General features: G+C 39.3%; 1 protein-coding gene and 1 long non-coding RNA gene across 18 annotated transcripts in view; one reads left to right on the top strand and one right to left on the bottom strand.

The window, feature by feature from the left end:
* LOC148969395 (uncharacterized) overlaps window positions 1-21,297 on the top strand; it is a 154,976-nt gene that overhangs the window by 74,830 nt on the left and 58,849 nt on the right. The gene's annotated exons all lie outside the window — the stretch shown is intronic.
* The window catches only part of LOC120482043 (protocadherin gamma-C5), an 84,975-nt gene that overhangs the window by 56,487 nt on the left and 7,191 nt on the right, over window positions 1-21,297 (bottom strand). Inside the window, exon 1 of one of the 17 annotated variants that reach the window (XM_039675982.2) lies at window positions 18,418-20,956. The exons of 4 other annotated variants lie outside the window; for them this stretch is intronic. In XM_039675982.2, coding sequence (XP_039531916.2) covers window positions 18,418-20,826 — 2,409 coding nt within the window. In that variant the 5' untranslated portion in view covers window positions 20,827-20,956. Of the gene's footprint in view, window positions 1-538; window positions 3,101-3,885; window positions 6,477-7,480; window positions 10,048-10,498; window positions 13,085-13,407; window positions 15,995-18,417; window positions 20,957-21,297 lie in introns of those variants that run through there. 12 more of the 17 variants (XM_039675995.2, XM_039675976.2, XM_039675986.2 and 9 more) reach the window with 12 other exon arrangements.

A 21,297-nucleotide genomic window follows, 5' to 3' on the forward strand; every position in this document is an offset into this window, starting at 1 on the left:
ATAGAATAAAAGAAAACCTACAGAGTCTCATGCCAATCCATAACTATTGTATGTTTTCACTAGTTCGTAGAAAATTCATATTCTAACGATGTCATTCGTACGTGTATCTGTTTGTTTCTGTTCTGTTCAGGTTAAGGGGTGCAGGTTATGTTGGCATGAAAATGGTGAGAATGTAAGTTTTGCTTTACTTTTATAACATATGTGTAACAAGTTAGTCCTCGTGTAAATATTAATGCTATATGCACTTGTAAGGTGAGCATGGTGTGTTTACAGTATATTCAGACATAGTATTTTCATAATAGACAATTCGTACACGATCAGAATATGTCATATTCAGCTCGATAGTCAATAGTATTCAGGTATTTGAGAGATTCAGTTACTGATTACTGATTTCACTTACATTCAGGTTATTAATTTAGACACCTTGCACTTTCTTTAAGTGTTCTTATTTATTTATTTATTTATACGTGGCTAACCTTATATTACTTTTTCAGTTAAAATAAAAATAACAATGATGGTCAAACTAAAACTTTCTTACCAATTCTGTTGACCCCAGACCGTCAATGGAGTTATTTTTCTTGATTGTATGCTGTATCGTCTCAGTGAAACTCGGGTCCACCACTAACACACCCTGTCCACCGAGTGTAGAAAACTTACAGTCACTCTTCCTCGAGTCAGTCGTCATGCACACTTCATAATTATACCCGTCCGGCAGAGTTCCAGTGACTCCTGTGTCTGCGTAATGCGGTGGATAGTACGGAATAACAGGCAGATTGGACTGATAGACGAAGCGAGATTGTCTCCATCTGTAGATCTTCACTGATATTATCACAACCACACAAGTGATAAAGAGGAAAGAAACAGCGGCCAGTGCGAGAACTAAATAAAATGTCAGGTGGTCGTTATATTGTTTTTCGTGTGTAAAGTCAGTGAACTCTGACAGCAATTCAGGAAAACTATCAGCCACAGCCACGTTAATGGAGACCACAGCTGAGCGAGAGGGCTGTCCGTTATCCTCCACAACAACAGTGAGTTTCTGTTTGACAGAATCTTTATCAATCACTTGTCGCACAGTTCTTATTTCTCCATTCTGTAAACCCACTTCAAACAGCGCTCTGTCTGTAGCTTTCTGTAGTTTATAGGAGAGCCAGGCATTCTGTCCAGAGTCCACATCAACAGCCACCACTTTAGTGACGAGATATCCAACATCTGCAGCACGAGGCACAATCTCAGCCACCACTGAACCGCCAGTCTGTACTGGATACAGAACCTGAGGAGCGTTGTCATTCTGATCTTGGATTACAATGTCCAAAGTCACATTAGTACTGAGGGGTGGAGAGCCTCCATCTTGTGCTTTCACACAGACACGAACACTTTTCATTTGCTCATAGTCAAAACTGCGCAGCGCGTGTACCACTCCACTGTCAGCATTTACTGATATAAAAGAGGAAACAGGGGATCCACCCACTGTAGTTTCCTCTAGAAGATAGGAAATACGAGCATTCTGTTTCCAGTCATCATCTTGAGCACTCAGAGTAAAAATGGACAAACCAGGTGAATTATTTTCAGTAACAAATGCAGTGTAAACAGTCTTTTGAAACCTGGGCGGATTGTCATTAACATCTGATGCTTTCAGATTTAAGGTTTTCTGACTGGAAAGCGCAGGAGACCCTGAATCTGTAGCTGTGATTGTGATGTTATATTCGGCCACACGTTCACGATCTAAAGCAGCGTCAGTCACTAAAGTGTAATAATTCCGCAGTGAAGACTGAAGTTTGAATGGTGTGTTTCTATCAATTGTACAGTCAACGTGTCCATTGTCTCCTGCATCTAGATCTTTGACACTGAAAATAGCGATAGTGGTTCCAACAGTTGCGTCTTCAGTAACTGGACTTGAAAATGACATAACACTGATAACTGGTGCATTATCATTAACATCAATTAAATCAACTATGACTTTAGCAGAGTTTCCTAAACCACCCTGATCTTTAGCCTCGATGCCAATTTCGTGTTTTTTTGCTCTTTCATAGTCAAACATTCCAGTTAGAGTGATAACACCTGTTTTTCTATCGATTTTAAAAATGTCATTTCTGATACTTTTGAAATTAGCGAAACTGTAGGAAATTAAACTATTTGCTTCACTATCTGCATCACTAGCATTTACAGTTGTAATATAAGTACCCTTAGGCGCATTTTCCACTATTGTTGCTCTGTAAACTGACTGGTTAAAAACAGGTGCGTTATCATTTATATCTAGTACAGTGATTTCTATTTTCATATTACCAGATCTTTGAGGGTTTCCTCCGTCGACCGCTGTGAGAATGAGAGACAGTCTTGGATGCTGCTCTCTGTCTAGAGGTTTCTGAAGCACCATTTCAGCATATTTGACTCCGTCGGGGCTCGAATGTTCTTTCAGAATAAAATAATCATTAGGTGACATCATATAATTTTGGAGAGCATTTACACCCACATCGGGATCATCTGCGCTTTCCAGTAAAAAAAGAGCTCCAGGCGCGGCTGATTCACTTATTTCAAGATTAATTTCATCGTTAGGAAATGTCGGGGAGTGATCGTTTACATCCAATATTTCTACCGTGACGTGATGTAGCTCCATTGGATTATCAAGAATTATTTCAAACGTGAAGCTGCACGGAGTGGTTTCAGCGCAAAGCTGCTCTCGGTCAATTATCTCCTTCACAACCAAAGTCCCTTTGTCTGTTTTCAGCTCTACGTATTCAGTGCTGTCGCCAGACACGATACGAGCCCGACCCGACCGCAGTCTTTGAGTATCCAGACCAAGATCATGAGCTATATTCCCGATAAGAGATCCTTTCTTCATTTCCTCTGGAACTGAGTAACGAATCTGTGCGTTTGTGTTTGAGATCAAGCAAGCGGCCATGATGAATAAAACCCTCCATAGGAAAACACCATCCAATGGAAGTCCTTGCGATTGGGAACAATGGATTCTTTTAGTACTTGCAGAAATCACAAACATAATTCTAAATAATATATATTTGTTTAAGTTGCAGGCTTTAGCGTAGATTGTGTTCAGCAAAAGAAACATTCACGAATAATCCAGATCGGTTGCTGTTAGTCAGCAACTGTGTGCCTTCCTCGACTCTCTTTAGTCTCCTTCACAATCTCCTAACCAGCATCAGCCCAGCTCCACCAATCACAGGAGATCACCTACATGCTTTTCTACAAATCAACAGCGGCCCTTAGAGTTGAGAACCAGAAATGACACCAATGAAAGCACTGAAATATCTCAACTAGAATTGACGTCCTTTGACCTCAACAAAAATTTAACAAGATAATATATCTCAAAACAACTCCAACAACTTTTCAATCTCATAATACATTTTAATATTGTTTTACGTTCAGTAGTAATAGTAACATGTGATATAACCTCCTTCATAGATGGAAACTTATGAATGAGGGTGTTTTTTTAGACAATACTGTACAATCAGCTTCCGTTCGTTAGCGCAGGATAATTTGATAATGAATGTTTAACAGATATATTGTTGTTTATTGCAAATTAATTTGATTCATACGACCTAAAATTTGTTAACATGGTATAAATGTATATACAAAAATAATTATCTATATAAATAAATGCAAAAATGCTTTTTATTTTTAGTTCATGGTTGCTAATGCATTAATTAATGCTAACGAACTGAACCTTTTTGTAAAGTGTTACAGATGATGTATCGTGCTTTTTAAATTACTAGATAGCACCCACAACTTAATAATAATGATAATAATAATAATATTAATTCATTACATTTATGTAGCACTTACACAGAAGGGGGAAATCTCATCAACCACCACCAATTTATAGCATGTTTTTAACATTATTCCAGCCTTTGAAAGAACAGCCGATCTTACCATTTCTTGCAATTCTGGATCTTCTAAGAAGTTATTTTCTTTCATTGCGCGCTGCATCGTCTCAGTGAAACTCGGGTCCACCACTAACACACTTTGTCCACCGAGTGTAGAAAACTTACAGTCACTCTTCCTCGAGTCAGTCGTCATGCACACTTCATAATTATACCCGTGCGGCAGAGTTCCAGTGACTCCTGTGTCTGCGTAATGCGGTGGATAGTACGGAATAACAGGCAGATTGGACTGATAGACGAAGCGAGATTGTCTCCATCTGTAGATCTTTACTGATATTATCACAACCACACAAGTGATAAAGAGGAAAGAAACAGCGGCCAGTGCGAGAACTAAATAAAAAGTCAGGTGGTCGTTATATTGTTTTTCGTGCGTAAAGTCTGTGAACTCTGACAGCACTTCAGGAAAACTATCAGCCACAGCCACGTTAATGGAGACCACAGCTGAGCGAGAGGGCTGTCCGTTATCCTCCACAACAACAGTGAGTTTCTGTTTGACAGCATCTTTATCAGTCACTTGTCGCACAGTTCTTATTTCTCCATTCTGTAAACCCACTTCAAACAGCGCTCTGTCTGTAGCTTTCTGTAGTTTATAGGAGAGCCAGGCATTCTGTCCAGAGTCCACATCAACAGCCACCACTTTAGTGACGAGATATCCAACATCTGCAGCACGAGGCACAATCTCAGCCACCACTGAACCGCCAGTCTGTACTGGATACAGAACCTGAGGAGCGTTGTCATTCTGATCTTGGATTACAATGTCCAAAGTCACATTAGTGCTGAGGGGTGGATAGCCTCCATCTTGTGCTTTCACACAGACACGAACACTTTTCATTTGCTCATAGTCAAAACTGCGCAGCGCGTGTACCACTCCACTGTCAGCATTTACTGATATAAAAGAGGAAACAGGGGATCCACCCACTGTAGTTTCCTCTAGAAGATAGGAAATACGAGCATTCTGTTTCCAGTCATCATCTTGAGCACTCAGAGTAAAAATGGATAAACCAGGTGAATTATTTTCAGTAACAAATGCAGTGTAATCAGTCTTATGAAACCTGGGCGGATTGTCATTAACATCTGATACTTTCAGATTTAAAGTTTTCTGACTGGAAAGCGCAGGAGACCCTGAATCTGTAGCTGTGATTGTGATGTTATATTCTGCCACACGTTCACGATCTAAAGCAGCGTCAGTCACTAAAGTGTAATAATTCCGCAGTGAAGACTGAAGTTTGAATGGTGTGTTTCTATCAATTGTACAGTCAACGTGTCCATTGTCTCCTGCATCTAGATCTTTGACACTGAATATAGCTATAGTGGTTCCAACAGTTGCGTCTTCAGTAACTGGACTTGAAAATGACATAACACTGATAACAGGTGCATTATCATTAACATCAGTTAAATCAACTATGACTTTAGCCGAGTCTCCTAAACCACCTTGGTCCTTTGCTTCGATATCAATTTCGTATTTTTTTGCTTTTTCGTAATCAAGCACTCCATTTAGAGTTATAACACCAGTGGTTTCATTTAACTCGAAAATCTCACCAATGACTTTTATATTTGTAAAACTGTAGGAAATTAATTTATTAGCACCACTGTCAGCATCACTTGCATTAACTGTTGTTATGTAAGTTCCCTTTGGCAAATGTTCTGCTATTGTTGCTCTGTACACTGTCTGGTTGAATAGTGGCGCGTTGTCATTTACATCTAGTACATTCACCACTATTTTCACGTTACCTGATCTTTGCGGATTTCCTCCATCAATTGCTGTAAGAGTGAGAGAAAGTAGTGGATGTTGTTCTCTGTCTAACGGTTTCTGAAGCACCATTTCTGCATATTTGACACCGCCTTGTCTTGCATGCTGTTTTAAAATAAAATTATCATTCGGTGATAAGACATAATTTTGGAGAGCATTCACGCCCACATCAGGATCATCTGCGCTTCCAAGTAAGAAACGAGCGCCAGGCGCGGCTGATTCACTTATTTCAAGATTAATTTCATTTTTAGGAAATGTTGGTGAGTGATCGTTTACATCCAATATTTCTACCGTGACGTGATGTAGCTCCATTGGATTATCAAGTATTATTTCAAACGTGAAGCTGCACGGAGTGGTTTCAGCGCAAAGCTGCTCTCGGTCAATTCTCTCCTTCACAACCAAAATCCCTTTGTCTGTTTTCAGCTCTACGTATTCAGTGCTGTCGCCAGACACGATACGAGCCCGACCCGAGCGCAGTCTTTGAGCATCCAGACCAAGATCATGAGCTATATTCCCGATAAGAGATCCTTTCTTCATTTCCTCTGGAACTGAGTAACGAATCTGTGCGTTTGTGTTTGAGATCAAGCAAGCGGCCATCATGAATAAAACCCTCCATAGGAAAACACCATCCAATGGAAGTCCTTGCGATTGGGAACAATGGATTATTTTAGTACTTGCAGAAATCACAAACATAATTCTAAATTATTTATTTTTTTAAGTTGCAGGCTTTAGCGTAGATGGTGTTCAGCAAAAGAAACATTAACGAATAATCCAGATCGGTTGCTGTTAGTCAGTGACTGTGTGCCTTCCTCGACTCTCTTTAGTCTCCCTCACAATCTTCTAACCAGCATCAGCCCAACTCCACCAATCACAGGAGATCACCTACATGCTTTTCTACAAATCAACAGCGGCCCTTAGAGTTGAGAACCAGAAATGACAACAATGAAAGCACTGAAATGTCTCAACTAGAATTGCATGCCGTCCTTTGATCTCAACAAAAATTGAACAGGATAGTATATCTCAAAACAACTCCAACAACTTTTCAAGTCTCATAATACATTTTAATATAGTTTTACGTTCAGTAGTAAAAAGAGTAGTAACATGTGATATAACCTCCTTCATAGATGGAAACTTATGAATGAGGGTGTTTTTTTAGACAATACTGTACAATCAGCTTCCGTTCGTTAGCACTGGATAATTTGATAAGTATATGAATGTTTAACAGATATATTATTGTTTATTGCAAATTAATTTGATTCATACAACCTAAAATATGAAGAGTTCAGATGCAAAAGCCTCTAAGTGCCATGTGAAATTTTCTTCAAAAATTATAATTTTTATCAAGCTTGTAAATTTAAGTTCAGTAATTTCACTCAAATGGCAATGACGATTACCTATTAATTGTCATTTAAGTGAAATTACTGAACTTAAATGCACAAGCTTGATAAAAATGGTCATTCTAGAACAAAAGAGGCTTTTGCATCTGAACTCTTCTGCATCTGAACTCTTCATATGTTAAAATGGTATAAATGTATACAAAAATAATTATCTATATAAATAAATGTAAAAATGCTTTTAATTTTTAGTTCATGGTTGCTAATGCATTAATTAATGGTAACGAACTGAACCTTTTTGTAAAGTGTTACAGATGATGTAACGTGCTTTTTAAATTACTAGATAGCAATCACAACTTAATAATAATGATAATAATAATAATATTAATTCATTACATTTATGTAGCACTTACACAGAAGGGGGAAATCTCACCAACCACCACCAATTTATAGCATGTTTTTAACATTATTCCAGCCTTTTAAAGAACAGCCGATCTTACCATTTCTTGCAATTCTGGATCTTCTAAGAAGTTATCTTCTTTCAATGCACGCTGCATCGTCTCAGTGAAACTCGGGTCCACCACTAACACACTTTGTCCACCGAGTGTAGAAAACTTACAGTCACTCTTCCTAGAGTCAGTCGTCATGCACACTTCATAATTATACCCGTGCGGCAGAGTTCCAGTGACTCCTGTGTCTGCGTAATGCGGTGGATAGTACGGAATAACAGGCAGATTGGACTGATAGACGAAGCGAGATTGTCTCCATCTGTAGATCTTTACTGATATTATCACAACCACACAAGTGATAAAGAGGAAAGAAACAGCGGCCAGTGCGAGAACTAAATAAAAAGTCAGGTGGTCGTTATATTGTTTTTCGTGCGTAAAGTCTGTGAACTCTGACAGCACTTCAGGAAAACTATCAGCCACAGCCACGTTAATGGAGACCACAGCTGAGCGAGAGGGCTGTCCGTTATCCTCCACAACAACAGTGAGTTTCTGTTTGACAGCATCTTTATCAGTCACTTGTCGCACAGTTCTTATTTCTCCATTCTGTAAACCCACTTCAAACAGCGCTCTGTCTGTAGCTTTCTGTAGTTTATAGGAGAGCCAGGCATTCTGTCCAGAGTCCACATCAACAGCCACCACTTTAGTGACGAGATATCCAACATCTGCAGCACGAGGCACAATCTCAGCCACAACTGAACCAGTCTGGACTGGATACAGAACCTGAGGAGCGTTGTCATTCTGATCTTGAATAGTAATTTTCACTGTCACGTTACTACTGAGTGGAGGAGAGCCTCCATCTTGCGCTTTTACCCGGAAGTGGAAATCTTTCAGTGTCTCATAGTCAAAAGAGCGCATAGCTGTAACCATTCCGCTGTCAGGTTGTACTGACACATATGATGAGACAGAGACTCCATTAACAGTGCTGTCTTCTAGAATAAAAGAAACACGAGCATTCTGATTCCAATCAGCATCACTGGCTTTAACTGAAAATATAGAGACACCAGGTGTGTTATTCTCCACCACACAGGCCTCATAGATAGTTTTCTCAAAGACAGGAGCATTGTCATTCACATCTGATATCTGCACTCGGAGAGAGACACTGCTGGAGAGCGCGGGAACTCCCTCATCAGTACATATTACACTGATATTGTATTCTGATTCTCTCTCTCTGTCCAGTTCCTGTTCTGTTTGCAAGCTGAAGAAACTGCTGGATGACGCAATAGCAAAAGGAATATTGTCATTTATGTGGCAATGAACCTGACCATTCAATCCGGAGTCAAGATCGTTTACGTTTAACATTGCCACAACAATCCCTGGTCTAGACTCCTCTGATATTGAATTTGACATAGATACGATGCTTATCATTGGTTTGTTATCATTCATATCTGTGAGATCAACTATAACTTTACATGAATGAGACAATCCTCCTTGGTCGCGTGCTTGTATGTTTATTTGATAACGACGTGCTTTCTCAAAGTCAGCTGAGCCTTTTAAGGATATTTCCCCGCTTCGTGCGTCAACCATGAATAAATCATTTACATCTCCAGTGCCTGACATGTAGTACGTTATAATCGCATTCGAACCTTCATCTGCATCAGAAGCGCTGACGGATGTGATAACAGTGTCTTTTGGTGTATTTTCAGCAAGAATGGCTTTGTACACCCTATGACTGAACACAGGGGGATTGTCGTTATGATCTAGCACAGTTACATGTATCCGCACAGTACTGGTCAACCGAGGCTCTCCTCCATCCACTGCCGTTAACAACAAAGATAACTGTTTTTTATTTTCACGGTCTAGAGTCTTTTGTAGCACCATCTCCATGTTTCTGTCGCCATCCGTTTGACTTTGCAAACTTAATACAAAATTATCTGTCGGTTTAAGTGAATAGCTTAGATGACAATTAGATCCTACATCCAGATCAATCGCGTTTTCCAACATGAATCTGGCTCCGGTTATTGCTGACTCGCTTATTTCAAATGTGATATCACCTTTTGGAAAACTCGGAGCGTTATCGTTTATGTCGGTAATTTCCACTGTGACATCGTACCATTCAAATGGATTTTCCAAAATCAGCTGAACATGTAAAGCGCAAGGAGTCGTTTTAGCACAAAGAGCCTCGCGGTCTATTTTCTCCTCGGTGTGAAGTATCCCCCTCTCATTATTCAATCCGACGTATTCGGTGTTGTCTCCAGCAAATATGCGCGCTTTCCCCGACTTCAGTCTTTTTAAATCCAAACCCAAACCTTGGGAAATATTTCCGACGATAGACCCTTTTGCCATTTCTTCTGGAATGGAGTAGCTGATCTGCCCTCTCACCGAGCATTGGAACATAATCATAAAAAACGCCGCAGCCTGCCACATTTCAGAGCTGGCCATTGTTTCCCTTTGTTCTGCAGATCCCGAAGATCGGTCGGTTTAATTAGAAAATGAAGACGTTATGTGAAAGTAATGTAATCTCGTGTACGGTGAGGATATCTATTAACAGAACATCCGACAAAATAATTGTTTCGAGTCTCCAGGCTTTCGTTCGCTGTTCTCTGACATGACTGAATTTTGAGGGTAGGGATGAGAAAGACTGCGCTGCGTTGATCAACAGCGGCCCTACGAGCCTTATCTTTGAATTGCATTCATTTGTTTCTGATGCATCACAGAAGAGCAGAGCACAAGTGATTTGTGAAAATAAAAATTTATTTAAATTATTATTATTATTTGTTTTGTTGTAAGACTATTTGACTAAACTCAAATAATAATAATAATAATAATAATAATAATAATAATAATTTGTTGTAAAATGATTTTAAAATTAAATGACTGAAGTCAAAAGAAGGTAAAACAATTACTGCGTTTGGCGCTGTCCAGTGGTGCTGAAAACTGTCCGTGCCGTCATAAACGAATAGCATATTGTTTCGCATTTTTTGCAGTACCCTTTAAGCGATATACCACCAAATACACCATTAGAGAACAAACAATTTATGAGAAAAGTATTTAAAAAGGGCTTTATCTTACCAATTCAGAATGACTGTTTTCTTCTATGAAGTTATTTTCCTGGATTGCGCGCTGCATCGTCTCAGTGAAACTCGGGTCCACCACTAATACACTCTGTCCACCGAGTGTAGAAAACTTACAGTCACTCTTCCTCGAGTCAGTCGTCATGCACACTTCATAATTATACCCGTGCGGCAGAGTTCCAGTGACTCCTGTGTCTGCGTAATGCGGTGGATAGTACGGAATAACAGGCAGATTGGACTGATAGACGAAGCGAGATTGTCTCCATCTGTAGATCTTTACTGATATTATCACAACCACACAAGTGATAAAGAGGAAAGAAACAGCGGCCAGTGCGAGAACTAAATAAAAAGTCAGGTTTTCGTTATATTGTTTTTCGTGCGTAAAGTCTGTGAACTCTGACAGCACTTCAGGAAAACTATCAGCCACAGCCACGTTAATGGAGACCACAGCTGAGCGAGAGGGCTGTCCGTTATCCTCCACAACAACAGTGAGTTTCTGTTTGACAGCATCTTTATCAGTCACTTGTCGCACAGTTCTTATTTCTCCATTCTGTAAACCCACTTCAAACAGCGCTCTGTCTGTAGCTTTCTGGAGTTTATAGGAGAGCCAGGCATTCTGTCCAGAGTCCACATCAACAGCCACCACTTTAGTGACGAGATATCCAACATCTGCAGCACGAGGCACAATCTCAGCCACCACTGAACCGCCAGTCTGGACTGGATACAGAACCTGAGGAGCGTTGTCATTCTGATCTTGGATTATAATGTCCAAAGTCACATTAGTACTGAGGGGTGGAGAGCCTCCATCTTGTGCTTTCACACAGACACTAACACTTTTCATTTGCTCATAGTCAAAACCGCGCAGCGCGTGTACCACTCCACTGTCAGCATTTACTGATATAAAAGAGGAAACAGGGGATCCACCCACTGTAGTTTCATCCAGAAGATACGAAATACGAGCATTCTGGTTCCAGTCATCATCTTGAGCACTCAGAGTAAATATGGATAAACCAGGTGAATTATTTTCAGTAAGAAATGCAGTGTAAACAGTCTTATGAAACCTGGGCGGATTGTCATTAACATCTGATACTTTCAGATTTAAAGTTTTCTGACTGGAAAGCGCAGGAGACCCTGAATCTGTAGCTGTGATTGTGATGTTATATTCGACCACACGTTCACGATCTAAAGCAGCGTCAGTCACTAAAGTGTAATAATTCCGCAGTGAAGACTGAAGTTTGAATGGTGTGTTTCTATCAATTGTACAGTCAACGTGTCCATTGTCTCCTGCATCTAGATCTTTGACACTGAAAATAGCTATAGTGGTTCCAACAGTTGCGTCTTCAGTAACTGGACTTGAAAATGACATAACACTGATAACTGGTGCATTATCATTAACATCAATTAAGTCAACTATGACTTTAGCAGAGTTCCCTAAACCGCCTTGGTCTTTTGCTTCGATATCAATTTCGTATTTTTTTGCTTTTTCATAATCAATAAGCCCAGTTAGTATTATAACACCGGTTTTTTCATCGATTTTAAAAATGTCATTTATGTTACCTTTAAAATTAGCAAAACTATATGAAATCAAACTATTTGCACCACTGTCTGCATCACTAGCATTAACAATTGTAATATAGGTTCCTTTAGGTGAATTTTCTTTTACTGTTGCTCTGTAAATTGACTGGTTGAACACTGGTGCGTTATCATTTGCATCTAGTACAGTGATTTCTATTTTCATATTACCAGATCTTTGAGGGTTTCCTCCGTCGACCGCTGTGAGAATGAGAGACAGTCTTGGATGCTGCTCTCTGTCTAGAGGTTTCTGAAGCACCATTTCAGCATATTTGACTCCATCGGGCCGAGATTGTTCTTTAAGAATAAATTTATCATTAGGTGACAAAGTATAATGTTGTAGTGCGTTTAGACCTACATCAGGGTCATCTGCGCCTCCCAGTAAAAACAGAGCTCCGGGCACGGCCGATTCACTTATTTCAAGATTAATTTCAGTCTTAGCAAATGTTGGAGAGTGATCGTTTACATCCAATATTTCTACCGTGACGTGATGTAGCTCCATTGGATTATCAAGAATTATTTCAAACGTGAAGCTGCACGGAGTGGTTTCAGCGCAAAGCTGCTCTCGGTCAATTCTCTCCTTCACAACCAAAATCCCTTTGTCTGTTTTCAGCTCTACGTATTCAGTGCTGTCGCCAGACACGATACGAGCCCGACCCGAGCGCAGTCTTTGAGCATCCAGACCAAGATCATGAGCTATATTCCCGATAAGAGATCCTTTCTTCATTTCCTCTGGAACTGAGTAACGAATCTGTGCGTTTGTGTTTGAGATCAAGCAAGCGGCCATCATGAATAAAACCCTCCATAGGAAAACACGGTCCGATATTTGGCTTCGAGACTGGTAAAAATTAATTATTCTACTCAATGTAATTACAATCATTTTATATGTTCAATAAAAAAAAATGTATTCAAAGCTTATAAATTGCAATATCCACAAAGTAACCCAGCTCGGTTGCTGTTAGTCAGTGAATGTGTCTCTTCCTCGACTCTCTTTCGTCTCCTTCACAATCTCCTAAGCAGCATCAGCACAGCTCCACCAATCACAGGATATCACCTACATGCTTTTCTACAAATCAACAGCGGCCCTTAGAGTTGAGAACGAGAAACGACACCATTAAAATATATATAATGTCCCAGAGCATTGATCTCAACAAAGATATAATATGAGTATTTTACAAATACATTTAAAAACTTCCTTTCATTAACTAATAACGACCAATACAGCATTTATTATTATCGGTTCATATTGGTTAACCAATATAATATTGTTTATTGTTAATTTATTTTCTTCAGGGCTAATAGTATTGCATTGCAATTAATTGCATTTGTTCTTACCATTTTCAGACTGTCAGGATCTTCTGCGAAGTCTGTTTCCTTTATTGCGCGCTGCATCGTCTCAGTGAAACTCGGGTCCACCACTAACACACTCTGTCCACCGAGTGTAGAAAACTTACAGTCACTCTTCCTCGAGTCAGTCGTCATGCAAACTTCATAATTATACCCGTGCGGCAGAGTTCCAGTGACTCCTGTGTCTGCGTAATGCGGTGGATAGTACGGAATAACAGGCAGATTGGACTGATAGACGAAGCGAGATTGTCTCCATCTGTAGATCTTTACTGATATTATCACAACCACACAAGTGATAAAGAGGAAAGAAACAGCGGCCAGTGCGAGAACTAAATAAAAAGTCAGGTGGTCGTTATATTGTTTTTCGTGCGTAAAGTCTGTGAACTCTGACAGCACTTCAGGAAAACTATCAGCCACGGCCACGTTAATGGAGACCACAGCTGAGCGAGAGGGCTGTCCGTTATCCTCCACAACAACAGTGAGTTTCTGTTTGACAGCATCTTTATCAGTTACTTGTCGCACAGTTCTTATTTCTCCATTCTGTAAACCCACTTCAAACAGCGCTCTGTCTGTAGCTTTCTGTAGTTTATAGGAGAGCCAGGCATTCTGTCCAGAGTCCACATCAACAGCCACCACTTTAGTGACGAGATATCCAACATCTGCAGCGCGAGGCACAATCTCAGCCACCACTGAACCGCCAGTCTGGACTGGATAGAGAACCTGAGGAGCGTTGTCATTCTGGTCTTGAATATTAATATTTATTGTCACTTCAGAGCTCAAGGGCGGGGATCCTCCATCTCGAGCAGTCACGTTAAAGGAAAATGATTTTAACTGTTCAAAATCAAATGATTTCACTGCACGAATAGTTCCAGTAAGTGAATCCACAGACACGAGAGAACTTAGCGGCACACCACGCATGTGTTCATCCTTCAGGAAGTAGGACAATTGCGCGTTGGGACCCCAGTCAGCATCTTTTGCTTTAACAGTCAGTATAGTCAAACCAGGTGAATTATTTTCACCAACAAATGTTTTATATTCGTCAGAATCGAAAATAGGCGGGTTGTCATTGACATCGGATATTTTTACCGTCAGTGTTTTGTTTGCGTGGTGTCGCGCTGGACTTCCTTGGTCTGATACCAAGATCGATATGTTATATTCAGCAAAACTTTCTCGATCAAGCATATCATCAGTAATTAAACTATAATAGTCTGTGAGAGATGACTCAATTTTAAACGGTATGTTTTGATTTAGAGAGCAATGAACAAGGCCGTTTTTTCCCGAATCCGCGTCCTCTACGTTAATGACTGCAACAGTTGTTCCCAGTGGGGAATTTTCAGGAAGGGTGTTTGAGAAGGACATAAGCTGAATGGTGGGAGAGTTGTCATTTTCATCAATTACATCTATGACAAATTTGCAAGTATCTGCGAGACCCCCTTTATCTTTTGCTTTAATGTTTAACTGATAACTATTTTGAGATTCATAATCTAAATGACCAAGAATTGTAATCTCACCTGTATCTGTGTTTATCTCAAAAAGTTCCCTCGCTTCTTTGCTAACTACAGCGAAGGAATAGGAAACATGGCCATTTGCACCTTCGTCAGCATCAGCAGCACTAACAGAACCAATAACAGTACCAGCTGGTGACTCTTCCCTTACTTCAGTTTTAAATACGGGCTGTTTACACACTGGGGGATTATCATTAACATCCAGAACAGTAATGTGAATTTTTACAGTGCCTGATTTTTGAGGTGATCCACCATCAGCTGCTACAAGAACCAAATTAATCTCATCGCGCTCCTCTCGATCTAGTTCTCGCTGTAAAACCATCTCAATGTATTTGTTCCCATCGGTCTGACTATGCACCTCCAGTTTAAAACTATCAGCTGGATGTAGTTTATAGCTCTGTATACTATTTAGACTGACATCTGTATCTATAGCGCTATCCAAAGGGAACCTAGTTCCAGAAATCGCATTTTCGCTTATTTCCAGCTTAACATTTTCTTTCGGAAATAACGGGGCATTATCGTTTATATCTTGCACCTCAACAGTGACTCTGTGTAGCTGGATAGGGTTTTCAACGACAAGATCAAAACTGAAGCTGCAAGGCGTCGTTTGCTTACAGAGCTCCTCTCGATCTATCCTTTCTTTAACCACTAGAGTTCCTTTGTCTCTGCTCAGATCGACATATTGTCGTCCACCCTTTGTTACGACACGAGCTTTTCCAGATATGAGTCTACTTATCTCTATCCCCAGATCCTTAGCGATGTTGCCTACGAATGATCCCTCTGGCATTTCCTCCGGGATGGAATATCTCACATTGCAATTTACGACGTCCATTCCGCTAAAGCAAAGAATGAAAAACACAACCTGCCATTTTGAATGCGTAAAAACCATCCACATACCGTCTGAAATACTTAATAAGCAACAGAAAGCCATCTTGATAAACTGTGTGGTCAAAAAAAAGTGGGATCAAACACACTCACACACAAAAATATCCTTAAATCCAAAATAACGCATTCATGTTCTTTCCGTCGAAGAAACGCTGCATATGTCCAACCGAGCCAGTAAGGGACTGGCAATACAGACTATACAGAGAGAGGCTCTCTCTTCTCACATGTTAATCAACAGCGGCACTCAGAGCTTTAAAGTCGCAAATACAAGACCTAGCCTCACTGCGGCTGCAACCAAATGTAAAACATCAGTATAATAATAATAATATTACAATGTTATTATTAGTAGTAGTATATGTAACTGATTCATGTTGATATGGGACTGGGTCACAGGCTATTCAATCAGTAACCAACACAACACAGTATAACAGGCAACTGGATGAAACCGTTGAGCATTTCAGCACCCTCGGAATGAACAGCACCCATCGAATTCAATACAGAACACAACGTTCCACTCTCAGACTCTCATTGAAATGAAAGGTAGAACAAAAACTGGAATAGTATCAACAGGTTGTACCCGGTTGTACAAGTGAATATGTTTATGGTCAATTGTTCAAGTTTTTCAGTCTCTATTAAACATAATAATGCAATCACCCATCAAAAGCATGCATCTCAGTTAAATTAGAGTAAAAAAAAAAGTTTTTCTTACCTATAGAAGAAAATCCAGTATCGGTTCACAGAGGATAGCATGAAAGACAAAAATGAGATTAAACAAGTTAGGGCTGTTTACATTAAACCTTCAAACCATTAAAGCTGCATGGGTAATAATAATAATAATAAAAATAAATAAATAAAAAAAAACTTCAATATAAGGTTGAACACAATCAATGGTAGGCCTAACCATACTTTTACTTTTACTTTTCTTTTTTTTTTAATTTAAGCATCGAGCTATATTATACATAATTATAATAATTATAATATTAATCATATTTTTTTTCTTGTTAAGAAAGTAGAGAGCAAATTGAGTAGAGTGACAAAAACTTTTATTACTTTGTCTTAGAATTTTAAATTTACTTGACATTTACTTGTTTGTGACACCCACAGTACAGTACAATAAGGTTTACATTTTTTTCAGACACTTTCTTACAATTAACATACATTTACAGATGAATTAATACACATGTGCAGTTTGACATCATTAGATAAACATGACAGAAAACCTTAAATGACTATAACTGAGAGAGATTGTTGTTGACTGCACTCTAAAAAGTGAATGTGCAGTTGTTGCTTTAAGGAGGTATTAATACCTGATTCAACCTACAAATTCAATTTTTGTTGTTGTAACCTTCAATTGGTTTAATGTAACATAAATCAAGAAATTTGTGTTTTAACTTAATTGAGTTACAGTGACCCAAAATACAATTTTCATTAAAGCTCACGTTTGACACATGTGCACCTGTGTCTGGCTGATATTCAAATTTTGCTTCAGTGAGAAAATGTGATTTGGGGTTATGAAAGACATTAAATTACAATCGCAATCGACAGCGCTACTCTTCAGCACAATGGTAACCAAAAAATTCAATAACAGAGGCTCCTCTAAATGTCCAACATTAAACATTAACGTAACATCTTTCCTGAAAAACAAATGAAATAACACTTAATCCCTAATTTACTCTCCAAAATTCACAGTCCCTTGCAAAGCATCCACTGCCCAGGGCTGCATTTCTCAGGCAAACACCATATTGTTAGCCTCATGGCATAATTGCCTAAGTCATTTTTGTTTTTTGTTTTCCAAAGACATTGAAATATGACTGAGGCAATCATGCTATGAGGCTAGAGAAAGTTGTGATATTACAAAGACCATTGGCAAAAGCTCTAGGATCTATTCAGGCTTAAAATGCTTTTAAGAAATGCAGCCCAGGGAAGTGCAAGTGCAGTTCCCAGCATGCAGTGCCAGTGTTATTTTTGTGTTTTTCAGTAAAGTGAAAAGATGGTGGTAGATTATGTTAATAGTTATGTTCAACATTTAGAGTTGTTTCTGTTACTGAATCGTGTGGTTACCATTGTGCTTAGGCAGTGGGTACTATGTTCTATGGTCAGTCAGTCAGACAGACTGATATCCGTCTTTACTCAGTAGTTCATTTCATACATTGTGCTTATTGATAGTTATTATTATTTTTATTTTTATTATTATTATTATTTAAATAAACAAAAAGATGTTATCAAACTTATTAAGTAATTTTACCTTGCTGGAGAAATCAGGTTATATCTATTGGGAGTTATGCTTCAGTAAAGTCTTGTTTTTTTTTTAGGTTGGTTAAAATCAGTTGAATAAAATTAAATTTTGAAAATTATATTAAAAAAAACAGTTATTGTAGTCCTCATGAAGTATTTTTTTTAAGTTGAACCAATTAAATATTTTTTCCCAGTGCGTAAAGCTAAAAACACAGATCAGAACTTTGTATCTCATAAATGCTTTTACCGAACTCAAACCAAGAAAATGAAGGGGTAGCGACCTTCATACTCACACACACACACTTCAAGAAAAATTTGAATAAAATAAAGAAATAAAAACGTGAAGTTAAAACTAATCAAATTATTTATTTACCAGAGTGGGGTAGCTTAGTCCTTTACCAGTGGTGTTACTACATGTGTCTGTTGCATTTGTGTCACACAAAGTTTCAGAGAAAGGGACAGTGTTATCATTGTAAGATGTGATGAACTTGAAGTCACTTGTGCGCGAGCCTGTAGTTAGATACGTGTCATAGTTGTAAGAGCTGCGGAGAGTTCCTGCTCCATCCACCTCTGCATAGTTGGGAGGCAGATATGCGCTGGGAACAGCAACTGCTCCATCAAACAACAGTCTGGGCTTTCTCCTGTGACAAAACTTCACTGCCAACATCAGTATGATGAACGTCAGGAAGAAGGTGCACACGGACACTAATGCAATGATCAAGTATGATGTTAATTTAGAGTTGTTGTCCTCATAAGTCATATCTTTAAGTTCAGGAACTTCAGAAAGGTTGTCAGAAATGAGTAAATTCACGGCACAGGTTGTAGACAGAGAGGGCTGCCCGTTATCCTTCACTGAAATAACAAGGTTCTGCTTCATATTGTCAGATTCAGAAATGTCTCGTTGTGTTTTGATCTCTCCACTATGGAGACCAATGGAGAAAAGTTTAGGATCAGTAGATTTCAAGATCTGATAGGACAGCCATGCGTTCTGTCCAGAGTCAGCATCTACAGCAATCACCTTGGAGACCAGAGAGCCCGAGAGAGTCGCTTTAGGGACCATTTCAGTCATTAAAGACTTTCCATCTGGAACAGGGTATAATATCTGAGGAGAGTTATCATTCTCATCTGTTATGAAGACTTTCACAGTCACGTTACTGCTGAGCGGAGGAGAACCATTGTCTCTGGCAACAATTTTGACACTGAAGTTTCTGAACTGCTCATAGTCAAATGATCTTACAGCATGAATCACCCCTGTATCTCCATTAACAGACAGAAATGAGGACACTGGGACCCCATTGACTTCACTGGGTACCAGAGAGTATAGTACAGTCCCGTTCTGTCTCCAGTCTGGGTCATTTGCACTGACAGAACAAACAGAAGTGCCTGGTTTGTTATTTTCACTTATATAAGCACTGTATGTCTGCTGCTCAAATACAGGAGGATTGTCATTCACATCTGAGACAAATAAATGAATTGTCATGGATGTGGATAATGGTGGAGATCCTCCATCTGTGGCTGTGATGGTAATGTTGTAATCAGATTCTTTCTCTCGGTCTAGAGCTTTTGTAGTTACTAGAGAGAAATAGTTTTTAACAGATGGGTTCAGTTTGAAAGGAACATTTTGCTGAACAGAGCAACGAATCTGTCGGTTTTCTCCTGAGTCTTTGTCTTGAACGTTAATGATTCCCACTTCAGTGCCTGGATCAGAGTTTTCAGGTATTGGGTTATTCAATGATTTAAGGAGGATTCTTGGTGGATTATCGTTAACATCAGTTATATCAATGATAACTTTAGCAGTCGATACCAATCCAAAGGCATCTTTGGCTTGAATTCCAACTTCATAGTTCCTTTCATTTTCATAATCAATTTCTCCAATCACCAAAATTTGTCCTGTTGTTTTATCAATAGAAAACAATCTTGCAGTTTTATCTGATACTCTGTTGAATTCATAGGTCACTTCCCCGTTTGGACCTTCATCAGCATCAGTGGCACTCACTCTGATTATTTCTGTTCCTGAAGGTGTATTTTCAGCCAGAGTGACCTTATAAACTGACTGACTAAATACTGGGACATTATCATTGGCATCTAGAACAGTGATGTGTATGACAGCAGTTCCAGATCTCTGCGGTGAACCACCATCAGTGGCAATTAGGATCATATCTATCTCCTTCTGCTGTTCACGATCCAGCTCCTTTTCCAACATGAGTTCTGCGTATTTACCTCCATCTGCACTATCATGCAGGGTCAAGATGAAATTGTTATTTTTCTCCAGAGAATAGCTATTAATAGCATTTTGACCGATATCCGTGTCATGAGCTTCAGTCAAACGGAATCGCTGGCCTTTAACTGCTGATTCTCTAATTTCAAAATTGATACGCTCATTTGTAAATCGTGGCGCATTGTCATTTATATCCTGGATTTTCAGAATTATACGGTGCACTTCAAGAGGGTTTTCCAGGACGATCTCATAACTGAGAATGCAGGACATTCGAGAACCACAAAGCTCTTCTCGATCTATTGTCTCTGCGACGATTAAATCACCAGTATTCATATTAATATCACAATACCGTTTGCTGCTGTCCTCCGTGTCTATCCGAGCTTTACGAGCAGATAATTGTTTCACTTCCATCCTGAGATCCTTGGCTATATTTCCAATCACATACTGGCGCTTTGTTTCTTCCGGAATATTGTAGCTCAGATCTGCACAGACGATTCCCAGAGGAAACAGAAGGATAGCGATGAAAACCCCAAAGAAAGGAACTAAAATTAATCTGTATTCCATTTGTGAAGGTTTGATGTTGCAGCTGCCCAAAACTGAAAAAAATCTTTTACGGATGATATTCTAATAATTCAATCGGCGTCGACGGACTGTTACTCCATTTTCTGCGACGTGTATTCTACCAGACAGAGCTCACACTGCATACATTAAGTGTGGGTGGAGAGACGCATCAGTCTGCACTCTTGGTTAATAGCGACACTGTGAGTATTTTTCTGTTCATTGCATCTTCCATGTATGAAATGATAACAGGGATCAACCAAGTGAAGTGTGTTTGCCATCGCGTATTATTGTAAAATAATAATTTACATAATTATATAGAAGGCAATAATTTGGAAATTACCCAAAAAAAAAGGTCTCGCATTCAGAGGAAAAGTACAAAAGGGAGTGTTATCGCTGTCCAGGCATGTGGTGCTGAAACCAGGTTTAACGTACATGTAGACTCCAGTGTAGGTTACGATCGGCTTCAAAATCATT

The sequence above is a fragment of the Pimephales promelas genome, chromosome 23, assembly GCF_988280905.1.
Source record: "Pimephales promelas chromosome 23, fPimPro1.hap1.1, whole genome shotgun sequence".
Lineage (NCBI taxonomy): Eukaryota > Metazoa > Chordata > Actinopteri > Cypriniformes > Leuciscidae > Pimephales > Pimephales promelas.